At 71.3% G+C, this 18,897-nt stretch overlaps 3 protein-coding genes across 4 annotated transcripts; all 3 read left to right on the top strand.

The window, feature by feature from the left end:
- The first annotated feature begins 85 nt into the window (after positions 1 to 85).
- Positions 86 to 6,741, top strand: AJM1 (apical junction component 1 homolog). 2 transcript variants are annotated; one of them, XM_065928035.1, is made up of 3 exons: positions 86 to 219; positions 1,831 to 1,976; positions 2,052 to 6,741. In XM_065928035.1, exon 3 carries the CDS (start codon positions 2,104 to 2,106, stop codon positions 5,029 to 5,031), a length of 2,928 nt encoding a protein of 975 aa, XP_065784107.1. In that variant the 5' UTR covers positions 86 to 219; positions 1,831 to 1,976; positions 2,052 to 2,103; the 3' UTR covers positions 5,032 to 6,741. The 2 variants fall into 2 exon arrangements, with proteins under 2 accessions (XP_065784107.1, XP_065784108.1); XM_065928036.1 differs by having other exon boundaries at positions 179 to 219; positions 1,905 to 1,976.
- Positions 6,742 to 7,691: 950 nt separating this feature from the next.
- PHPT1 (phosphohistidine phosphatase 1) lies at positions 7,692 to 9,219 on the top strand. Its single transcript, XM_065927088.1, has 3 exons — positions 7,692 to 7,933; positions 8,330 to 8,454; positions 8,955 to 9,219. The coding sequence occupies exons 1-3, from the start codon at positions 7,774 to 7,776 to the stop codon at positions 9,045 to 9,047; spliced, it is 378 nt and encodes a 125-aa protein (XP_065783160.1). The 5' UTR covers positions 7,692 to 7,773; the 3' UTR covers positions 9,048 to 9,219.
- A 1,289-nt stretch (positions 9,220 to 10,508) lies between these two features.
- Positions 10,509 to 18,135, top strand: MAMDC4 (MAM domain containing 4). Its single transcript, XM_065927087.1, has 27 exons — positions 10,509 to 10,554; positions 11,137 to 11,244; positions 11,316 to 11,489; positions 11,569 to 11,694; positions 11,854 to 11,984; positions 12,060 to 12,144; positions 12,261 to 12,386; positions 12,539 to 12,676; positions 12,802 to 12,890; positions 12,973 to 13,146; positions 13,388 to 13,472; positions 13,556 to 13,735; positions 13,827 to 13,952; positions 14,067 to 14,198; positions 14,765 to 14,881; positions 14,978 to 15,112; positions 15,249 to 15,382; positions 15,452 to 15,659; positions 15,746 to 15,883; positions 16,007 to 16,125; positions 16,206 to 16,296; positions 16,437 to 16,583; positions 16,733 to 16,867; positions 16,961 to 17,088; positions 17,172 to 17,280; positions 17,743 to 17,921; positions 18,036 to 18,135. The coding sequence occupies exons 1-27, from the start codon at positions 10,509 to 10,511 to the stop codon at positions 18,075 to 18,077; spliced, it is 3,402 nt and encodes a 1,133-aa protein (XP_065783159.1). The 3' UTR covers positions 18,078 to 18,135.
- The last annotated feature ends 762 nt before the right edge of the window (positions 18,136 to 18,897 follow it).

Genomic DNA, 18,897 nt, shown 5'->3' with positions numbered 1-18,897 from the left:
CAAGCAGGAGCGAGCGCGCCCGCAGGTTCCCGGCCCACCGCGCGGTCCCTTTAAGTGCAGTCCCGCCGGCCGCCATCGGGGGCAGCACCGAGCGGCCCGGCAGCCTCGCGCCGCTGCCTCGAAGCTTCTGCCGGTGCCGGGGCCGCGGCGGCGCGGGGGACAGCGGAGCGCGCTCGGGCCTGCGCAGACCGCCGGGCGCGGTGCCGGAGCACCGCCCAGGTAAGGGGTCCAGGCCGCTGCCCCGCGGATCTTCCGTGAGTGCGGCGCCCACGAGGACGGGGACGCTGCGCCCTCGGAGGACGGCGGTCCCCACCCCCGGGGGCTCGGGGCTGGGCCAGGCTGCGCGCCGGGGAGGGCCACCTGCCGGGCTCCTTAGGCCTGGGACCCCGGCGGGGGCGGACCGTCCCATCCCCAAGGGAAGGGGTGTCGCCCAGTCTGGCTCCTCGGGGCCGCGGCAGCGCCAAGGCCGGGCTGTCACCTCCCTGGGGCGGAGCCTCATACCCTGTCATCCAGCCCCTAGTCCTGGCCTGGCTTCAGGGTGGGAGGGGGTGGGAGGGGGATGGGCCTGCAAACCAGGGACAGGTTGGGGGGAGCTGAGGCTGAGAGGGGGACAAGCACTGGGCCTGGGTGGCCCTGACCCAGGGGGGCAGCTCTGCTGGCAGGAAAGCCCTGGCACACCAGGGACAGAGAGGGTCAGCCAGACCAGAGGTCCTGCCAGGTGAGCGCCCAGCTCCCCGCTTTTCCGAGCTCACCTTGGAGCATGCTCCCCCAGCCTGTGAGGCGGTGGAGACCCTGTACCACCGTCTGAGCCACCTCCCCTCCACCCCCAGCCTGTGCAGGCTCTGGGCACCCAGAGAAGACGGTGGCCCAAGCCTGAACGTGGGCCTGGTACAGAGGGGTGGACCCCAGCTCAGCCTGCATGCGGGGGCATGGAACCTCAGGTTTCCATGGAGCTCTCCCGTGATGCTGTGGGGAGGGCCTGCCTGAGAATAGCGGGTGGCAGGGGCTCGATCCACCCACTGCCCTGCCTCCCCTGCTGGCAGCCTCCTGGCCTGCTGCGCCGCTCGGGGACCTGGGGGCAGCCTTGAGCTCCTTGAGCTCACACACCCCCACGTGGTCCGGCAGCCAGGGCCTGGTTTCCGGCTGCCGTGCACTCGCTGCAAAGATGGGGGGTCACTCTCCCGGCCCTGTCATGACAGCCCCAAAGAGCTTGGTGGGTTTCAACCACCCCAAAAAGGGGGAGAATCAGAGGCGGTTCCTGCAAAGCAAAGGGAGCTTTGGGGCCCAGGTATGATCTCCCGAAGCACTGCTGTGGCCAGAGCCACACGGAGAGAGAGAGCAGGGCAGCAAGCCTGTGAGCCTCCGTGCCACGCCTGGGCCTGACGGGGCCACTTCAGGGCCCACAGGGCCTCTGCGCTGGGCCTTGACACAGCGCTGAGGACAGCTGCATGTCCAGCCCTGCCAGTTGGGGGGGCGGAGGGGTGCAGGAGGCTGGTTAAGGTTGCTTAAGGCTGGGGCCAGGGGCTTCAGACTGCAGCGGAGGGAGGGGGGGCTTGCTCCGCACTAGGCGTTAGGAGGGGGCGTCGTCACCTGCTTTATAGCAACTGGCACCTTAAAGCGGTCTGTGAAGGCCCCCAGTGAGCACACAGTTGTTCTAACTGTGGGCACCAGTAGGGTGGCCCTGGGGTCACTCTCACTCTTCCTACCCCACTACTGGCCTGTCCCCGAAAAGGGGGTCTACCCCGGCCTGCCAGTGGTCACTAGTGAGCAGAGGCGTTCGGGGACCGCTGCGATGACATCCCCTTTCTGGTAACCACCTCCTCCCAGCAGAAAGTGGCCCAGAAAGGATGATCTGGAGGAGGGGGCAGGACCCGAGTGGCTGGACAGCTGGGCTTCCCCTGCAGGTGCCTCTGACGCCGGCATGGAACACGTGCCTGTGGCCGCAGGCCTTGGCTGCCTCTCAGGCTGTGCCCCAGGTAAGCCGGGCCAGCGCTGGGGGTTAGCGGGGCCTGGGCTGCAGAGGGGCCGCCCTGACCTGCGTCTCCCCTCAGGGCGAAAGCCCCGAAAGGCCGACTGAGCTGACGCCTGGAGACTTCTTTTAAGATGACCCGCACCGACCCACCGGACCTGCTGGTGTCGACCGTGTACCAGGACATCAAGGTGGCGGCCCCGGGGCCCGTGTCGAGGCCCCCGCCATGTGAGCGCACCATGGCCCGGCCTGCGGCGCCCGCGCCTTTCAACAAGCGCCACTGTCGAAGCTTCGATTTCCTGGAGGCGCTGGACGGGGTGACCATGGAGGCCCGCCCGGAGGCGCCGCCCCCGGAGCCCGCCGCGCCGCGCGCCCGATCCCGCGACGGCGAGACCCGGCGCCGCGCCCGCTCCAAGAGCGCCCCCCGCGCGCCCCCGAGCCTGGCGCCCGCGCCCGCCTCACCACCCGTGCTGCCGCGCCGAGGCCGAGAAGCTCAGCGAGCGGCGCGGGCAGACGCGTCGCCCCGCCGGGAGCCCGCGTACCCCGCACTGCGCGCGCTTGCCAACGAGCTGCACCCCATCAAGCTACAGCCGCAGCGGGGCGGCCCCGGCCGCATCGCGCCCCTCTGCGCTGCGACCAACCGCTGCGCGCCAGTCGAGCCACCCGCGGGGCCCGCCCCCCACGTCCGCTGCCGCCTGGACATCAAGCCGGACGAAGCGGTGCTGCAGCACGCCGCCCGGAGCTCGCGGCCCTGCGGGCCCCCCGAGACCGCGCCCTGGCCCCGCGCCGCCCCGCAGCTCCACGGCCTCACGGTGCCCGGGCCTCGCCACGTGGCCCTCTCGCGCACCCCCACCCCCAGTGACTCGTACTGCACCGACCCCCGGGCGCTGTACTGCGACGGGCCGCTCCCCGGGCCCCGGGACTACGCCGAGCGCCGGAGTGTGCCCTTTACCACCCCGCCGGGGCCCACCCAGTTCTTCTACACGGAGGAACCCGAGGGCCACCCTGGGGGCTTCATGGCCAGCCCAGGGCCGCCCTTCGACGGCTACTATCCCAGGCCCTTTCTGCCCGAAGAGCCCCCCGGGCCCAGTCCAAGACGGGGGAGCGGCTACTACGCGGGGGAAGTTCGCACCTTCCCGGTCCAGGAACCACCCTCCCGCTCCTACTACGGGGAGGCCCCCCGCGCCTACGGTCCGCCCTGCGGCCCACGTTATGCCCCCGAGGAGCCTCGAGCCCGCCCCGCCGCCCGCGCGTTTTACACTGAGGACTTTGGGCGGTACCGCAATCGAGAAGCCCTGACGCGGACTTATCCACACCCGCGAGGCAGCCCAGCCTGGGGCGACTGGGGGCCGCGGCCTTACCGCACGCTGCAGGTGGCGCCCCCGCCGGACCCCGGCCCGCTGCTCGCCTCCTGGCACGGCGGCACGGGCACCAGTCCACCCCGGCTAGCGACCGACAGCCGCCACTACTCGCGCTCCTGGGACAACATCCTGGCACCAGGGCCGCGCCGCGAAGACCCCTTGGGCCGCGGCCGTAGCTACGAGAACCTCCTGGGCCACGAGGCACGGGAGCCGCGGGGCACGTCCCCCGAGGGCCGGCGCCCGCCCGTCGTCGTGAATCTGTCCACCTCGCCCCGACGCTACGCGGCGCTGTCCTTGTCCGAGACGTCGCTGTCCGAGAAGGGCCGTGTGGGGGAGGGCCCCGGCCGAAACTGGTACGTCACACCGGAGATCACCATCACCGACAACGACCTGCGCGCCGCCGAGCGCCCGGCCGCCAGGAGCTGGGAGATGCCCGGGAGCCGCCCCCGCCAGTCTCAGCCTGCCACCCACGACGGCCCCGCCTCTGGCCGCCAGCGCAGCCTGGAACAGCTGGACGAGCTCATCACTGACCTGGTCATCGACTCGCGGTCCCCAGCCGGCCAGGCGCTCGAGCCCGCGTCCGACGGCCTGGGCCGCCAGCTGCGGCGCCTGCTCGACTCGCGGCCCTCGGGGCCCGGGGGCCCGGCGCTGGCGCCGCGCTCGCCACCTGCGTCCGCCGGTAGCGCCGAGGAGCCCGCCGGCCAGGGGCAGGCGGCCGATGCCTCCCCTGAGCCCAGCGCGGACGAGGACGACCTGATGACGTGCTCCAACGCGCGCTGCGGGCGCACGGAGACCATGTTCAACGCCTGCCTGTACTTCAAGTCCTGCCACAGCTGCTACACCTACTACTGCTCGCGCCTGTGCCGCCGCGAGGACTGGGACGCGCACAAGGCGCGCTGCGTGTACGGCCGCGTGGGCAGCGTGTGCCGCCACGTGCTGCAGTTCTGCCGCGATAGCGGCCCGGTGCACCGCGCCTTCTCGCGCATCGCGCGAGTCGGCTTCTTGTCCCGCGGCCGCGGAGTGCTCTTCCTGGGCTTCCCGAGCCCCGGCTCTGCAGACAACTTCCTGCGCTTCGGCCTCGAGGGGCTGCTGCTGTCGCCCACCTACCTGTCGCTGCGCGAGCTGGCCACGCACGCAGCCCCACTGGGCAGCTATGCTCGGGAGCTGGCGGCCGCTGGGCGCCTCTACGAACCAGCCGAGTGTTTCCTGCTTAGCGTGTCGGTGGCTGTGGGCCCCGGGGCCACCCCGCCCGGCGCCCCTGCCAGGCCAGCGCCCGCGCCTCGCAGCCCGGGACCCACGGTGCGCAAGTTCGCCAAAGTGGCGCTGGCGGCCGGCAGCCCAGCACGGCCGCCCCCCGCGCGGGGCCGCGAACCTGACATGGAGACATTGATCCTGACGCCGCCGCCCGGCACCGCGGGCCTAGACCAGGACGGCGAGGCGGGCCGGCGAGCACGCGAGGTGGCCTTCATTCACATTCAGCGAGAGCTGCGGCTGCGCGGCGTCTTCCTGCGCCACGAGTTCCCGCGCGTCTACGAGCAGCTCTGCGAGTTTGTCGAAGCCAACCGGCGCTTCACGCCCACCACCATCTACCCCACGGACCGGCGCACCGGCCGCCCCTTCATGTGCATGATTATGGCTGCGTCCGAGCCGCGCGCGCTCGACTGGGTGGCCAGTGCGAACCTCTTGGATGACATCATGTGAGCCGCGGGGGAGCGCCCGGCCCCGCCCAGTCCACCCAGGGCCCACCCTGAACCCCGTCAGGTCCACCAAGCCCCACCCAGGGCCCACCCTGAACCCCCTCAGGTCCACCAAGCTCTGCCCAGTCCACCCGGGGCCCACCGTGAACCCCATCAGGTCCACCCAAGCCCCGCCCGGTCCACAAGGCCCCGCCCACATCGCTGCAAGCTCCGCCCCGTCGCGGTCTCCAGAAGCGCCGCCTTTCCGCCCCCTTACGGCGACAACCTTCCCAGTCCCGCCGGGCTCTCTCTCCCCCATTTCTCCCTCGGGTCTCCCTAGAGGCAGGTCCTCGGCCGCTTGGTGCTCCCCGCTGGGAGGCGGGGTGGGTCTGAGGACCAGCCCGCCCTGCCTTTGCCCGGAGGGGTCACTACTGCAGACCCAACCGCGTGTATCCGACTCGTCCGTACCCTGCCCATCTGCAGGGCCTCCCTGGAGCCTCTCCATCCGCGGCTCGCCGTGATCCAGGAGCCCGAGTTGACCAAAGCCTAGTCCTGTCCCTTTAAACACACAACCCCCACCCGCTTCCTGTGGTCTGGGATGCACCCTGCTCAGAGGCTTTTCTTCTCCGGAGGACAGACACACTGATTGGTCTCAGTGTGTCCGCATCCCGAGCACGTCCTGGCCTGGTGGGCAGGCAGGGCCGGCAGGGACCTGCGTGGGGCCCTCGCCCCTACTGGGTCAGACCTCAATACACTGACGGTGCTGCCCGCCCTGCCGCAAGGGTTGGGGCAAGCAGCAGTGAACGGGGTACTCGGGCGGGGGGAGTCCTCAACCAGGGCACAAGACACCCAGCCAGAGGGGAGGAGGTCCTGGGCTGGGGAAGCAGAGGGGAGGGACGCTGGCCAGAGCTCAGACCCGGGAGGGCGTGGGTTGGGCTGCCTGCCCTCACCTGGTCGACAGCCCTAGGTGTGGGCCAGAGCGGCCCTAACCTCAGAGGTAGGCGGGAGCAGGTGCAGAAGCTGGGTGAGCGCGAGCGGCCCAGGAGGCCCTCCAGCTGGGACCCTATCCGTAGCCCTAGTGAGGACCGAGGAGGGGGTTCGTCCCCAGTGTGGAGCAGGGCGGGGAACACGTAGATGGCAGCAGGGGCGGGAGCGAGCTACTTCCACAGGGCGGTGGTCCGTCAGGGGCGTGGGGGGCGCAATTGCGCAAACGCCTGCGCTCTAGCTCGCTCTGGCCCCGCCTTGTGGTGCAGGCTGGACGCTTGAGGCTGGCGGCCCGGCTCCGGCCCTCGGGAATGCACGCTCCAGTGTCCGTTATCCCCGCTCTCGTCCGGGGCTGTCCGCTGGCCCTGGCCCGAGAGGGCGAGGTCCAGCGCCCGGAAGGGCCCTCCTGAAGCCCCAGGCCCCCGTCAGGGCCAAGTGGTGTAGGCATCGATTCAATTAAATTGTGGGACCCCCAACCCCCACCTCCGGTCGCGGCCCTCACCCCCGACCGTGCACCCGCGCCGATCTTCCCTCGTTCCTTCTCCTCCACTTGCCTGCGCGCCTGCCTCGGCTCCGCGCATTCCCACCGGCCACGCGCCCCGCTTAGCCCCTCCCGCCTTCGCGGCCTCACAAACCGGCCGCCGCGCCCCCTGCCCAGGGGCCTCCGCCTTCGTCCCCACGCGCCGTCCAGGAAGGACCCTGAAGTGGGGTTACTTCCAGAGGGGGAGCGCTTTCGAACCAAGGAAAATATAACTCGAATGTAGCCACTGCTGCCTCGTTTTTTGTTCAGAGTGGGTGCGACGTTGAAGATTTTCGGAGCCGTGGGGGGCGGGCCTTCGGAAACAGGGGTGGGAAACCACTGAACAACGTGGAGTGGGAGGCCGGAGAGAGTCGGACACGGTGGGGGCGGGGGACCGCGGGGCTCGGTGGGGGCGGGGCGGGAGACGGTGGGGGCGGGGCGGGGGACCGTGGGCGTCGGGGGGGGCGGGCCGGGGGACCGTGGGCGACGGTGGGGGCGGGGCGGGGGACCGTGGGCCTCGGGGGGGCGGGGCGGGGGACCGTGGGCGACGGTGGGGGCGGGGCGGGGGACCGCGGGGCTCGGTGGGGGCGGGGCGGGAGACGGTGGGGGCGGGGCGGGAGACCGTGGGCCTCGGGGGGGCGGGGCGGGGGACCGCGGGGCTCGGTGGGGGCGGGGCGGGAGACGGTGGGGGCGGGGCGGGAGACCGTGGGCCTCGGGGGGGGCGGGGCCGGGGGACCGTGGGCGACGGTGGGGGCGGGGCGGGGGACCGCGGGGCTCGGTGGGGGCGGGGCGGGAGGCCGCGGGACAGCAGGCGGAGTACCTGGGCGCGAGGCCCTCAGATACGCTGCGGGGACCCGAAGGGAAGCCGAGGGCAGCGCGCGTGATCTGCGGGGAGAGTCAGGGACAGCGCGCGCCCCCTGCGCCTCGTGGGTCGCCCAGCACCGCCCCCAAGAAGGCCCGTCAGCCGCCCCCGAACCCCAGGAAGGGGCTTCTCCGTGGGCTGAAAAGAATCCGCACCCACTCCCGGCTCCTCGTTCCCCTTTAAGGGGAGCCGGAGCGGTCACCGCGCTGCAAGGAGCTAGGCCTCGATTGGTCCGTCTGTGCCGCCGGTCGGCCGCACGGTTGGCTGAGGCGCTGGGCCCGGGCAGCATGCCCCCGCGGGATTGGCCAGCGGCCTCCAGGCCCCGCCCCCTGCGCGGGCCGCGCCGCCCGGGGTTGCGCGGGGCAGGGCCGCGGGCCTCAGGGCGAGTGCGCTCCGGGAACATGGCGGCGGCGGGCCTCGCCCAGATCGCCGACGTGGACATCGACTCCGACGGCGTCTTCAAGTATGTACTGATTCGAGTCCACGCGGCACCGCCCTCCGGGACCCCAGCTGGGGAGACCAAAGAGATCGTGCGCGGCTACAAGTGGGCCGAGTACCACGGTGAGGGCGGGGCGGCCGGCTCTGTGGGCGGGTCGGGCCGGGGCGGGGCCTCGGGCTCTGTGGGCGGGGCCTCGGGCTCTGTGGGCGGGGCAGCGCGGCGGGGCCGAGGGCTGGGCCGAGGGCGGGGCGGGGGTAGACCCTGTGCCGGGTCTCCTCGCCGGCTGGCTTGGGTGGCGGGGAGGCATCCAGACTGTCCTGGAGACACGGGGTTCCGTGGACCGATCCTCCCTCCTAGTCCCAGGGCGCACCCCCTCCTCCCTTTTTTCCCGTCCAGAGAGTCTTCTCTCCTGGGGGCGGGGGCTGCTTAGAGCCGGGGGGCCGGAGGTTGGGGGCGCCGGGGGGAGGGCCTCAGACCCCCTCCGCCCTGGCTGATGCTGAGCCCCCCTCCCATTCCAGCCGACATCTACGACAAGGTATCAGGCGAGATGCAGAAGAAGGGCTATGACTGCGAGTGCCTGGGGGGCGGGCGTATCTCCCACCAGAGCCAGGACAGGAAGATCCACGTGTACGGCTACTCCATGGTGAGCCCACAGCTGAGGGCCCCAGTCCTGGCTGGGGAACACCTGGCCCTTCTCAGCCACAGAACCCTGCCTCCAGGGCCCGCAGCCTCCCGGTTTCCACGCCGCATGACACAGGAAACAGGGGGTGGGTGGGAGCCACTGCTCGCCCCCCACAGGCTGTGTGCTGTTCCTGCCCTGAAGGCCTGGCCGGGCCTCTGTCCTCCAGCACTTCGAGTCCTCCAGCGCTTCAAGGTCGCCAGCGCTGCACTGGAGCTCGAGTGCCTGCCTCTCCCTTCACCACTCTACCTGCAAGGTCACGGGGCACCCAGAGCCAGCTCGGCCTCTGGCTGGAGGGCCCTCCCTCCAGGTTGGCTCACCCTGGAGGCCACATTTCCCCCAGGAGAGTGGCTTGGGTGGCTAGGGGGATGACAGCCTCCTCCCCAGCTGGCTCCTGGTGTCCCTGCTGCCTGGGGGCCCCCAGAGCCAGGACTGGGCGTGTGAGAGCCACCTTCTTCCTTCAGGGTTACGGTCGTGCCCAACACTCTGTCTCCACGGAGAAGATCAAAGCCAAGTATCCGGACTACGAAGTCACGTGGGCTGACGACGGCTACTGAGGCCCACTCGAGGCCCGGTCCATCCAGCAGCCCACTCAGAACTCTGCCCTGAAGACCCCTCCCGAGGGGCCGGACTGCACCCCCTGGCACTTTGCCACCCTTGCCAGGCCTCGGTGCCTGGGCTTCCTTCTCAGGAGAATTAAAAGCATTGTCAGCTCTGCTGCTCCCTGGCCGCCATGTGTCTCAGCGTCTGTGTTCTCAGCTCACGTCTCTGTACTTGCAGGTAGCGTGGGTGGGTGGCCGAGAGCTGGAGGCTGCCCCTCACCCGGCTCTACCCCGGGGACCCAGGGAGTGGCCGTGCACACTCAGCCCTTTGGGGTCTGATAAGGGGGCCCTAGTCGCTGCCCCCGTTTATGGCCTGATTGCTTCTCCATGCACCTGCTATCCCCTCGGTCATCTGGGAAGAGGCCTGACAAGCCCTTACGCAAGAAGCTAGGGCCGAGTCCCTCCAGCCTGCGGAGGCGGGGGCCCCTCCCAGTATGGAGTGGGAGGCACCAGCAACCCCTGTCTTGGCCACTGCTAACTGAGGTCACGAGTAGGGTGGTCTGTGGCCCCTCGACTCCAGAATCAGGGCCCCCTGCCTCCGGCTCAAGTAAACCGGGCGTCACACTTGAAGCCCCTCTCCTGGGACGCTCCTCCTGGTGTTGTGGGGAGTAGAGGCCTCCATCACGCTGTGCCCACCTCCTCTGGGCTCTGGAGCCTCTCCAGACAGGCGCCATCATTACGCTTTCAAAGATGAGGAAACTGAGGCTCAGCTTAGGCAAGCTCCCAAGGCCAGACGGTGATAAACTGGGCAATGCCTGGCTCCAGATCCTCTGCTGGGGTCAGTGCCACGAGGCCCAGAGCCCCGCGGCTCCTCTGGACCCTGTACCTGGCTTTGCCCAGGCCACACTACACTGCTCGGACACTCGTCGACGAGAAAACAGTCATCGTTTTTAAGCGAGCAAGCCAAGAGGGACCCACAGGCTGAGTTACAGGGAGGGATGACGTCCCTGGTTGCTAGGGTTGCCCCCTCCCCGTGTGGGGAACTCAAGCCAGGTGCAGGCTTTGTACCAGCTGGGCTCCTGCCCAGCTGAGTTCAACTCTGCGGGACCAGAGACCCCAGGAGAAGCAGCTGAGGCCTGTGCCACTCGGTCCTGTCTCCAGCGGGGCCTCCACCAGGCAGGGCTGGGCAGCGGTGGGCACCAGGGCCGAGACCTGACCTTCGGCCAAAAGGGGCCAAGCAGGTGGGAGCTCCCCCGGGCCGGAGCCTCTCTTCCTGGATGCATTTACAGCCAGATATTTGTCTTTGTCAGCACGGGGTGGGGCCAGGTGAGGGGCTGCAGATACAGAAAGGGCTGAGCTGAGGCCACAGTCAGAGCAGAGTCGGTCTGCGGGACCTCGGGGTGATAGCCAGGAAGAGTCCCCGCCAGGCTGGCCGGGGTACACAGCGCCCCAGGCCTCCCTGCCTCAGGCCTGACCATGCCTCTGCGCGGCCACCTCCTGCCCGCCGTGGTCGTGCTCCTGGGTGAGTCGCTGGCCCGGCTCCTAAAGCAGGAACATCCGGGGGCCCGGCTGCTGGGTCTGCAGGGAAGGAGGGACGCGGGCCCGGGACAGCCTGCAGTGGGGACGCCAGGCAAGCCCTTGGGGTCCTGGGGATAGCCCCGCTGGGGTAGGGGCTGGCGTCCAGCCTGCCCTGGCCCAGTTTCCACCCAGGCTCCAAGACGAGAGGTCCCTGAAGGCAGACCCTAGCCGGCCACTCTCCACCTGGGTGGAGCCTGAAGGGGCCTGGCCCACCCTGCCGCAGCCCCTCCGGAGTCGTGCTGGACTCCGGTTTTCCTCCCCCGGGAGGGACCCACATGGGGGATCCTCAGTCCCTTGCACACCCAGGCACTCCATCCTGACAGCCAGCCTCTCCAGGGCCAGACATGCCCTCCTGGGCCTGACAGGGGCCCCCTGGGGCAGTTCTCCATGGGTTTCTGGCCCCCTCCCTGCACGACCTCCTGGCCCGGCCGCCAGATGTCCCAGGACGCCCGACTCTGAGAGGTCTCTGGGCTGGGGAACTGCAGAGCCTCCCCACCCCGGGCCACCTGGCTGTCTCTGCTGGCAGCAGGGTCCCCCGGCTGGGCCTGGGTGCCCAACCACTGCAGGCCGCCCCGCGAGGCTGTGTGCAACTTCGTGTGTGACTGCAGGGGCTGCCCCGACGAGGCGCAGTGCGGTGAGCCGGGGCCGGGGGCAGCGGTGGGGCCAGCCCTCGCGGCCGCCCCGCCTGACTGCCTGCCCTTGCAGGTTACCACGGGGTCTCTCCCAGCCCAGGCGCCCCCTTCACCTGCGACTTCGAGCAGGACTCCTGTGGCTGGCGGGACATCAGCACCGCGGGCTACCGCTGGCTCCGAGACCGCGCGGGCGCGTCGCCGGAGGGGCCGGGGCCGCGCGCAGACCACACTCTGGGCACCGACCTCGGTGAGGCTTGGGCGGGGCTCCACGCGGTCCGCAGCCCTCCGTGCCTCCTGCCCCGTCTCCTGACCTCTCGGCTGCCCAGGCTGGTACGTGGCGGTCGGCACACACCGCGGGAGGGAGACGGCCACCGCGGCCCTGCGCTCCCCGGTTCTGCACGAGGCCGCCCCCACCTGCGAGCTGAGGCTCTGGTACCACGCAGCCTCGGGAGGTGCGCGCCCCATACCCCATGACTCAAGTCAGGTGACCCGAGAGGAGGGGTGCAGAGACGGGAGGGCGCCCCCAGGGTGGGCAGGGGTCCTGGGGTGGGCACAGCCATGGGCCTGGGGGAGGCCTGGGGCCTGAGCTGACTCCAGACCCCTCACTGCAGATGTGGCCGAGCTGCGGCTGGAGCTGACCCATGGTGTGGAGACGCTGACCCTGTGGCGGAGCGCAGGGCCCTGGGGCCCAGACTGGCAGCAGCTGGCGGTGCCCACCGGCCGCATCCGGGGCGCCTTCAGGGTGAGACGGGCACTCCGGACGGCGGGGACAGCGGGGAGGGTCCGAGCCCTGACTTAGGGACCTCGCTCTCTCCAGGTGACCTTCTCTGCCACGCGAAATGCCACCCACAGGGGCACCGTGGCCGTGGACGACGTGGCCTTCTGGCGCTGCGGGCTGCCCAGTAAGGTTCCCCGGCCGTGGGCCCACTCCTGGGGGGGCGAGGGGGTCAGCAGGAGGCCCTGGTCAGCGGCCCCGCGCGGGGACTTGGGGCGGGCGATGGGTTAACCCTGCCCCCAGCCCCCCAGGTGCACTGCCCCGTGGGGCACCACCATTGCCGGAACGAGGCCTGCGTGGAGCCCCCCCAGCTGTGTGACGGGGAGGACAACTGCGGGGACCGCTCGGATGAGGATGCAGCCCCCTGCCGTGAGTGGGACGGGGGGGCTGGCCCTTGGCACCATCCCTCGGGGGCTGAGACAGCTGACGTGCGCCAGAGCCAGGGCCGTGAGCACAGGCCTGGGCAGCGGGGCGGCCAGGCAGGAGGCCCCGCTCGGCAGCCGGACCCCCTCGCCCCCCAGGACACCACGTAGCCACGGATTTTGAGATGGGCCTCGGCCTGTGGAACCACTCAGAGGGCTGGACCCGGAACCGCAGTGCCGGCGGCCCTGGGCACCCCGCCTGGCCACGCGGTGACCACACCTGGAATAGCGCGCAGGGTGAGGCTACGGGGACCCCCACCTGGCTCCGGGGACCCCCACCCGGCTCTGGGGACCCCCGCCCTGCCCCGGGACCCCCGCCCCGCCCCACCAGCTGCCCTGGCCCGTGCCTGCTGTCTCCCCAGGCTCCTTCCTCGCGTCCGTGGCCGATCCCAGCACCCCAGCGGTCCTCTCCAGCCCCGAATTCCAGGCCTCAGCCCCCCACAACTGTTCGGTGAGCGGGTGGGAGTCGCAGGGCGCCGTCCTGCTTGCCCAGGCCCTGCGGCCTCTGCTGACTGTGCTCGCTCCCCCCCCAGCTCATCTTCTATCACTACCTGCATGGGTCTGAGGCTGGCTGCCTCCAGGTGTTCCTGCAGACGGGGACCCCTGCGGCCCCCCAGACCCCCGTCCTGCTGCGCAGGCGCCAAGGGGAGCTGGGGGCCGCTTGGGTCCGAGACCGAGTTGACATCCAGAGCAAGCACCGCTTTCGGGTGAGGCTGGCGAGGGCAGCATCGTGGGGGGAGGCAGGGAGGTCCGGGGCCCCTCCACCGTCTCAGGAGAAGGGCAGGCCAGAGGAGGGGAGGGGCTCCCTGCAGAGATGCCCCCTGAAGGGCTGGGAGTCCAGCAAAAGATAAGGACGAAGTGTGGATTCTGGGGAGAGGACTCGGGGGGCAGACCGGCCTGGGGATCACAGAGGGGTGCTGGGGCGCCCCCGACCCCGTCCGTCCCCAGATCTTCCTGGCTGGGCAGACAGGCCCCGGGGGCGTCGTGGGCCTGGACGACCTCATCCTGTCCGACCACTGCAAGCCAGTCCCAGGTGAGCCTGCTGGGCGCCCCACACCCCAGCCCAGGAGAAGCACAGCCCCTGCCAGCCCACCTGACCCCTGCGCCGGCCCGCAGAGCCGGCCGGCCCCCCTCCTGGGCTCTGGGCCCCCGGCCCCTGGCCCCAGTCGTCCAGCCTGCGGCCTCGGAGCTTCTGCGAGCCCGGACACTTCTTCTGTGGGGAGCTGTGTGTGCCCCCGGAGCAGCTGTGTGACTTCCAGGAGCAGTGTCCGGGGGGCGAGGACGAGCAGGAGTGCGGTGAGCGGGCGGGGCCTCGCCTCCCTTCGACCCTGCCCTCTGGGAGCGGCCGGCAAGGCCCCAGGCCCATCCACGCCCCCTGCCCTTGCAGGCACCACGGACTTCGAGTCGCCCTCGGGCGGGGGCTGGGAGGACGCCAGCGTGGGGCGGCTGCAGTGGGCGCGCCTCCACGCCCCGGACTGGGGCGGGCCCGGCCGGGATGCCCGCGGGGCTGCTGGTGAGGCTCCGCCCGGGGCGGCCTGGGACCTGCCTTCCAGCTGCCCCTTCTCCCTAGGGAGGGCGCTGAGTCGGGGTCCGGGGAGGAACCGGCTCTGAGGCCTGCTGTCCCCAGGACACTTCCTGGCCGTGCAGAGGGCCTGGGGACAGCTGAGCGAGGAGGCCCGGGTGCTCACACCCATCCTGGGCCCCTCGGGCCCCCGCTGCGAGCTCCGCCTGGTTTACTATCTTCAGAGTCACCCCCGAGGTACCACCGTCCCTTCACACCCTCTGCCCCGTCCTGGGGTGGGGGGTCAGAGCACCCGGGCGAGGGACGGGGTTTGACAGGCCACCCACGGTGACCCCTCTCCAGGCTTCCTGGAGCTGGTTGTGGTGGAGGGCAGCCGCCGCGAGCCGGTGTGGCAGGCCCCGGGCAGCACCGCTGGGGGCTGGAAGGTGGGCAGGGTCCTGCTCGGGGCTCGCCGCCGGCCGTTCCAGGTGAGAAGAGCAGCCTGGGGCGGAGAGGGGCCCCGCGCAGCCGGCCCTGGCTGACGGCCTCCTCCCTCACGCCCCGCGAAGCTGGAGTTGGTCGGGCTGGTGGACGTGGACGGCCCCGGGCAGCAGGGCGCAGGGGTGGACGACGTGACGCTCACGGGCTGCAGCCCTGCAGCAGCCGCTGAGGAAGACTCAGGTGCTTCCCGCGGGCGCCCGGCCCCCCACCCAGGACTCCTCCAGGAGCCCCCGGGAGCCCCCTCTCCCGGAGCCCGTCTCCCCCACCCTCTCGGCACGCAGGAGGGGTGTTGGGGGCGCTGACCCACCTCCAATCGCCCCCAGAGGTCTCCTGTAACTTTGAGCGGGGGACCTGTGGCTGGCACAGCGGCCACCTCACAGATGCCCAGTGGCACCGGGTCGGGAGCCGTGGCCCGAGGTACGACCACACCACGGGCCAAGGTGAGGCGGGGTGCCCAGGGGCGGCCGCCAGACCCCGACTCCCAGGGCCGAGGCGCGCGCGGGGCCCCCGCAGCCCAGACCCTTGTGCCCCCGCAGGCCACTTCGTGCTCCTGGACCCCACGGACCCCCCCGCCCGGGGCCCCGCTGCCCACCTGCTCGCCCATCCCCGGGCGCCCACAGCCCCTCAGGAGTGTCTCTCCTTCTGGTTCCACCTCCACGGTCCCCAGATCGGTGAGGCCCCAGCTGGGCAGGGCCTCAGGGGAGCCGCACAGGGGCCCCGGGTCCTGCCTCCTGCCCCCTGGGGTGCCTGGGAGGGGTTGAAAGGCAGGGGTCAGGGCCTCGTCCCCTCCCAACCCCTTGCCTCTAGGGACTCTGCGCCTGGCGATGAGGCGAGAAGGGGAGGCAGAAACGCACTTGTGGTTCCGGTCTGGCACCCACGGCAATCGCTGGCACGAGGCCTGGGCCACCCTCCACCACCCGCCAGACGCGGGCAAGTACCAGGTGAGGCCCCGGGTGCGGGCGCGGTGCGCGAGGGGAGGCCCCAGCCGCTGACCCCCGTCTGCCCCCCAGCTGCTGTTTGAGGGCCTCCGGGACGGGTATCACGGCAGCATGGCGCTGGACGACGTGGCCCTGCGGCCCGGGCCCTGCTGGGCCCCCCGACGCTGCTCCTTTGAGGACTCGGCCTGCGGTTTCTCCACGGGGGGCCGGGGCCTCTGGACACGCCAGGCCAACGCCTCATGGGGCCCCCACGCTGACCACACCACGGAGACAGCTCAGGGTGCCCGCTGGGGTGGGGGGGGAGCAGATGGGTGGGGGTGGGGAGGGCAGGGGCGGCGGCTGCAGGCTGACCCCGCCCCCCCCCAGGCCACTACATGGCGGTGGACATGAGCCCGCAGGCCTTGCCCCGTGGCCGCGCGGCCTTGCTGACCTCGGAGGAGCACCGCCCCCTGCTGCAGCCCGCCTGCCTGACCTTCTGGTACCACCTGAGCCTCCGCAACCCGGGTGAGGGGCTGCCGGGAGCCGGGGCCGTGGGGTCCCCTCAGGAGGCCCCTTGGGAGCCCCCCCACCACAGGGCCCGAGCGGGCAGCCTCTGCCACGCTGATGGGGCTGGCTGCTTGGCGGCAGGCACCCTGAAAGTCCATGTGGAGGAGGCCGGCAGGCAGCAGGCGCTCAGCGTTAGCTCTCGCGGAGGGGCCGTCTGGCGCCTGGGCAGTGTGGATGTGCAGGCCGGGCGGGCCTGGAAGGTGAGTGGAGTGGGGCGCCCTCCTCACCCCAAAGGCTGTCGAGGGCGTAGCAGGCGCGACCCCCGCCTGGTGCCCCCCAGGTGGTGTTCGAGGCGGTGGCCGCCGGCGTGGAGCACTCCTACGTGGCGCTGGACGACCTGCTCCTCCAGGACGGGCCCTGCCCCCTGCCAGGTGGGAGCCCGTGGCCTGGCTCCTGGTGGTCCCGGCTCCGTGCTGCCCCCATGACGCCCGGCCTGAGCTCCACGCCCCGCGGCGGTGGTGCCCAGGGGTGGAGGGCGCGGGGCAGCACCCTCATGACTGGCCCCTTGCAGCTTCCTGTGACTTTGAGGCTGGTCTGTGTGGCTGGAGCCACGTGCCCCGGCCCGGCCTGGGCGGGTACAGCTGGGACTGGGGCAGCGGCGCCTCGCCCTCCCGCTACGCGCAGCCCCCCGTGGACCACACGCTCGGCACAGAGGCAGGTGGGTCCGAGGCAGGAAGGGGCCCCAGAGCCTCACACGCCACACCCCAGCCCAGTCCACCCTGCGCCCGGCGCCCGGCAGGGTCGGAGGCCGCAGGTCGGGGCACTGGCTCCAACAGGTCTGCCGGGCTCCCGCCCTCTCGTTCCCAGGCCACTTTGCCCTCTTTGAGACCAGTGTGCTGGGCCCCGGGGGCCGAGCAGCCGGGCTCGTCAGCCAGCCTCTGCCGCCCACCACGGCCTCCTGCCTGCGCTTCTGGTACCGCATGGACTTCCCCGAGCACTTCCGTGAGCGCCCGGAGCCCCGGGTGGGGCGGGGCGGGGCGGGGCGGGGGCGCGGGCCGCCCCACTCCACCTGACCGTCCTGACACCTGCTCCCAGACCAGGGCGAGCTGAGGGTCCTCCTGAGCAGCGCGCAGGGGCAGCTGGCCGTGTGGGGCGCGGGCGGGCGCCGGCGGCATCAGTGGCTGGAGGGCCAGGTGGACGTGGCCAGCGCCGCGGAGTTCCAGGTGGGGCAGGCGCGCCGACCCGGGAGCCCTCGGGCGGCTGCGCCCCCGCCCCGGCCCACACGGCCTCCTCTCCCTCCTGTCAGGTCGTGTTTGAAGCCACGCTGGGCGGCCAGCCGGCCGTGGGGCCCATCGCCCTGGACGACGTTGAGTACCTGGCTGGGCAGCGGTGCGGGCTGCCCACACCCAGCCAGGGTAGGCCCTGCCCAGCGGGCGGCTCTCCTCCAGGGCGGGGCCTCTGCCAGCTCCGGGGGTGGGGGTCACACCCTCGCCCTGAGGGACCAGGAGAGCCACAGGCCGGCTGCCCTCGCTGCGGGGCCCCAGCCCGGGGCCCTGTGCCCCCAGGAGTGGGGTGCCCCCGCCTCTGCCCTATGAGCTCCCGCCCCGTCGGGCAGAGACCCCGGCCACCCTCCCTCCTGTTGGAGCACCCACTGGTGGCTGTGACTTCACGATAAAGGGGGCGTCCAGCCTGGGGCCGTGACCCCCGGGTCTGCAGCCCCGCGGCTGCCAGGGCCCAGCCTCAGCCCATGCCCGCTGACTTCAGAGGGGACCTGGAAACCCCAGGCCGTGGGGACAGCCATGCCAGGCACCCTCCTTGACCCCGGGTGGGGCTGGGACAGGACTGGGATCCTGGGTCACGTGCCCTGCGGCCCACAGGGGACGGGGCGGTGGCCGCGCTGGTGCCGGCCGCGGTCGGCGGCGCCCTCCTCCTCCTCGTGCTGCTGCTGCTGCTCGGGGTCGCGGGCCGGCGCTGGCTGCAGAAGAAGGGGGGCTGCCCCTCCGGGGGCGAGATGGACACCATGGCCCCCGGCTTCGACAACATTCTCTTCAGTGCGGTAGGAGCCCTGGGTGGGGGTGGTGGGCGGGAGCCGCAGGTCCCTGCGTGCTGAGCACTCGGCCTGACGGTGCACAGGGCCCCAGTGGCCACTGAGCTCTCCCCTTCCCCCTAGGACCGTGTCACCTTGCCAGCATCAGTCACCAACGGCCAGTAGACGACCCAGAGAAGACCCCAGTTCCTCACACGAGCTCACCCGCCACTGGGACCCCAGCCCAGGGACCAACACCTGCCCCCGCAATACACTGAGCTCCTGCGTCCATCACCCTCACAGGGGCTGTACCCACAGGCCCAAGTGTGGCCCTTACCCCAGCAATAAATGCCCCAGGAAGGGCAGTTCCCCAGACCCAATCCAACCTGCCCGAGAGGACATGCTTGGGGCCCCTCCCATGGGCCTCAGTGGCTCAGGAGACGGCCAGCGGTTCGAGGCAGCAGGAGGCCGATGCGGTGGGGCCCCAAGGAGCCACTGCCCCAGCCCAGGCCAGAGGGACCCCCTCAGGGCCCCCCCAGGCCCCACCTCACTGGGTGATTCTGTATCTGATAAAAGACAGAAACCCCCACGGGTTCAGGCGACAAACTCAGGAGCAAACACTTGTCAGGGTCCAAGGTGGCCTGGAGCTGGACTGGTGGGGGAATGCTCTAATCTGTCCAGAGTCACAAATAAAGGTCCCCGTGTCTGCCCTCCCAGGGTCAAGGTCCCCGTGTCCGCCCTCCCACAGTCAAAGTCCCCAAGTCCACCCTTCCCTGGTCAAAATCCCTACCCACAAGCCACCCTCACGTAATAAAGTGGAGCAGAGTCCTTCTAACCCAGGGACAGTCCCAGGTTCTGACCTCACATACGGGAGATTCAGACACCTCCCACCCAAGTCGGAGGAGGCACCCAGGCTTGGCCGTCCTGGAGGGCGTAACGGCCACACCTGCACCACCAGCTGCCCCCTCCAGCCCAGGCAGCGCCACTGTGCCACCTGAGCCCACCG

This window comes from Muntiacus reevesi, chromosome 3 (genome assembly GCF_963930625.1).
Source record: "Muntiacus reevesi chromosome 3, mMunRee1.1, whole genome shotgun sequence".
In the NCBI taxonomy this organism is placed as follows: Eukaryota; Metazoa; Chordata; class Mammalia; order Artiodactyla; family Cervidae; genus Muntiacus; species Muntiacus reevesi.
Note: the sequence above shows the minus strand (reverse complement) of the source record. Positions and strands in the feature narration are given on the sequence as shown.

Excerpts from the sequence above, each read along its gene's own strand:
- AJM1 (XM_065928035.1), top strand. The coding sequence starts at position 2,104 with ATGACCCGCACCGACCCACCGGACCTGCTGGTGTCGACCGTGTACCAG.
- PHPT1 (XM_065927088.1), top strand. The coding sequence starts at position 7,774 with ATGGCGGCGGCGGGCCTCGCCCAGATCGCCGACGTGGACATCGACTCC. Across the intron at positions 7,934-8,329 it reads CAAGTGGGCCGAGTACCACG|CCGACATCTACGACAAGGTA; the intron begins GTGAGGGCGGGG and ends CTCCCATTCCAG. Across the intron at positions 8,455-8,954 it reads ACGTGTACGGCTACTCCATG|GGTTACGGTCGTGCCCAACA; the intron begins GTGAGCCCACAG and ends TTCTTCCTTCAG.
- MAMDC4 (XM_065927087.1), top strand. The coding sequence starts at position 10,509 with ATGCCTCTGCGCGGCCACCTCCTGCCCGCCGTGGTCGTGCTCCTGG. Across the intron at positions 14,882-14,977 it reads CGACCACACCACGGGCCAAG|GCCACTTCGTGCTCCTGGAC; the intron begins GTGAGGCGGGGT and ends GTGCCCCCGCAG. Across the intron at positions 16,868-16,960 it reads GGACTTCCCCGAGCACTTCC|ACCAGGGCGAGCTGAGGGTC; the intron begins GTGAGCGCCCGG and ends ACCTGCTCCCAG.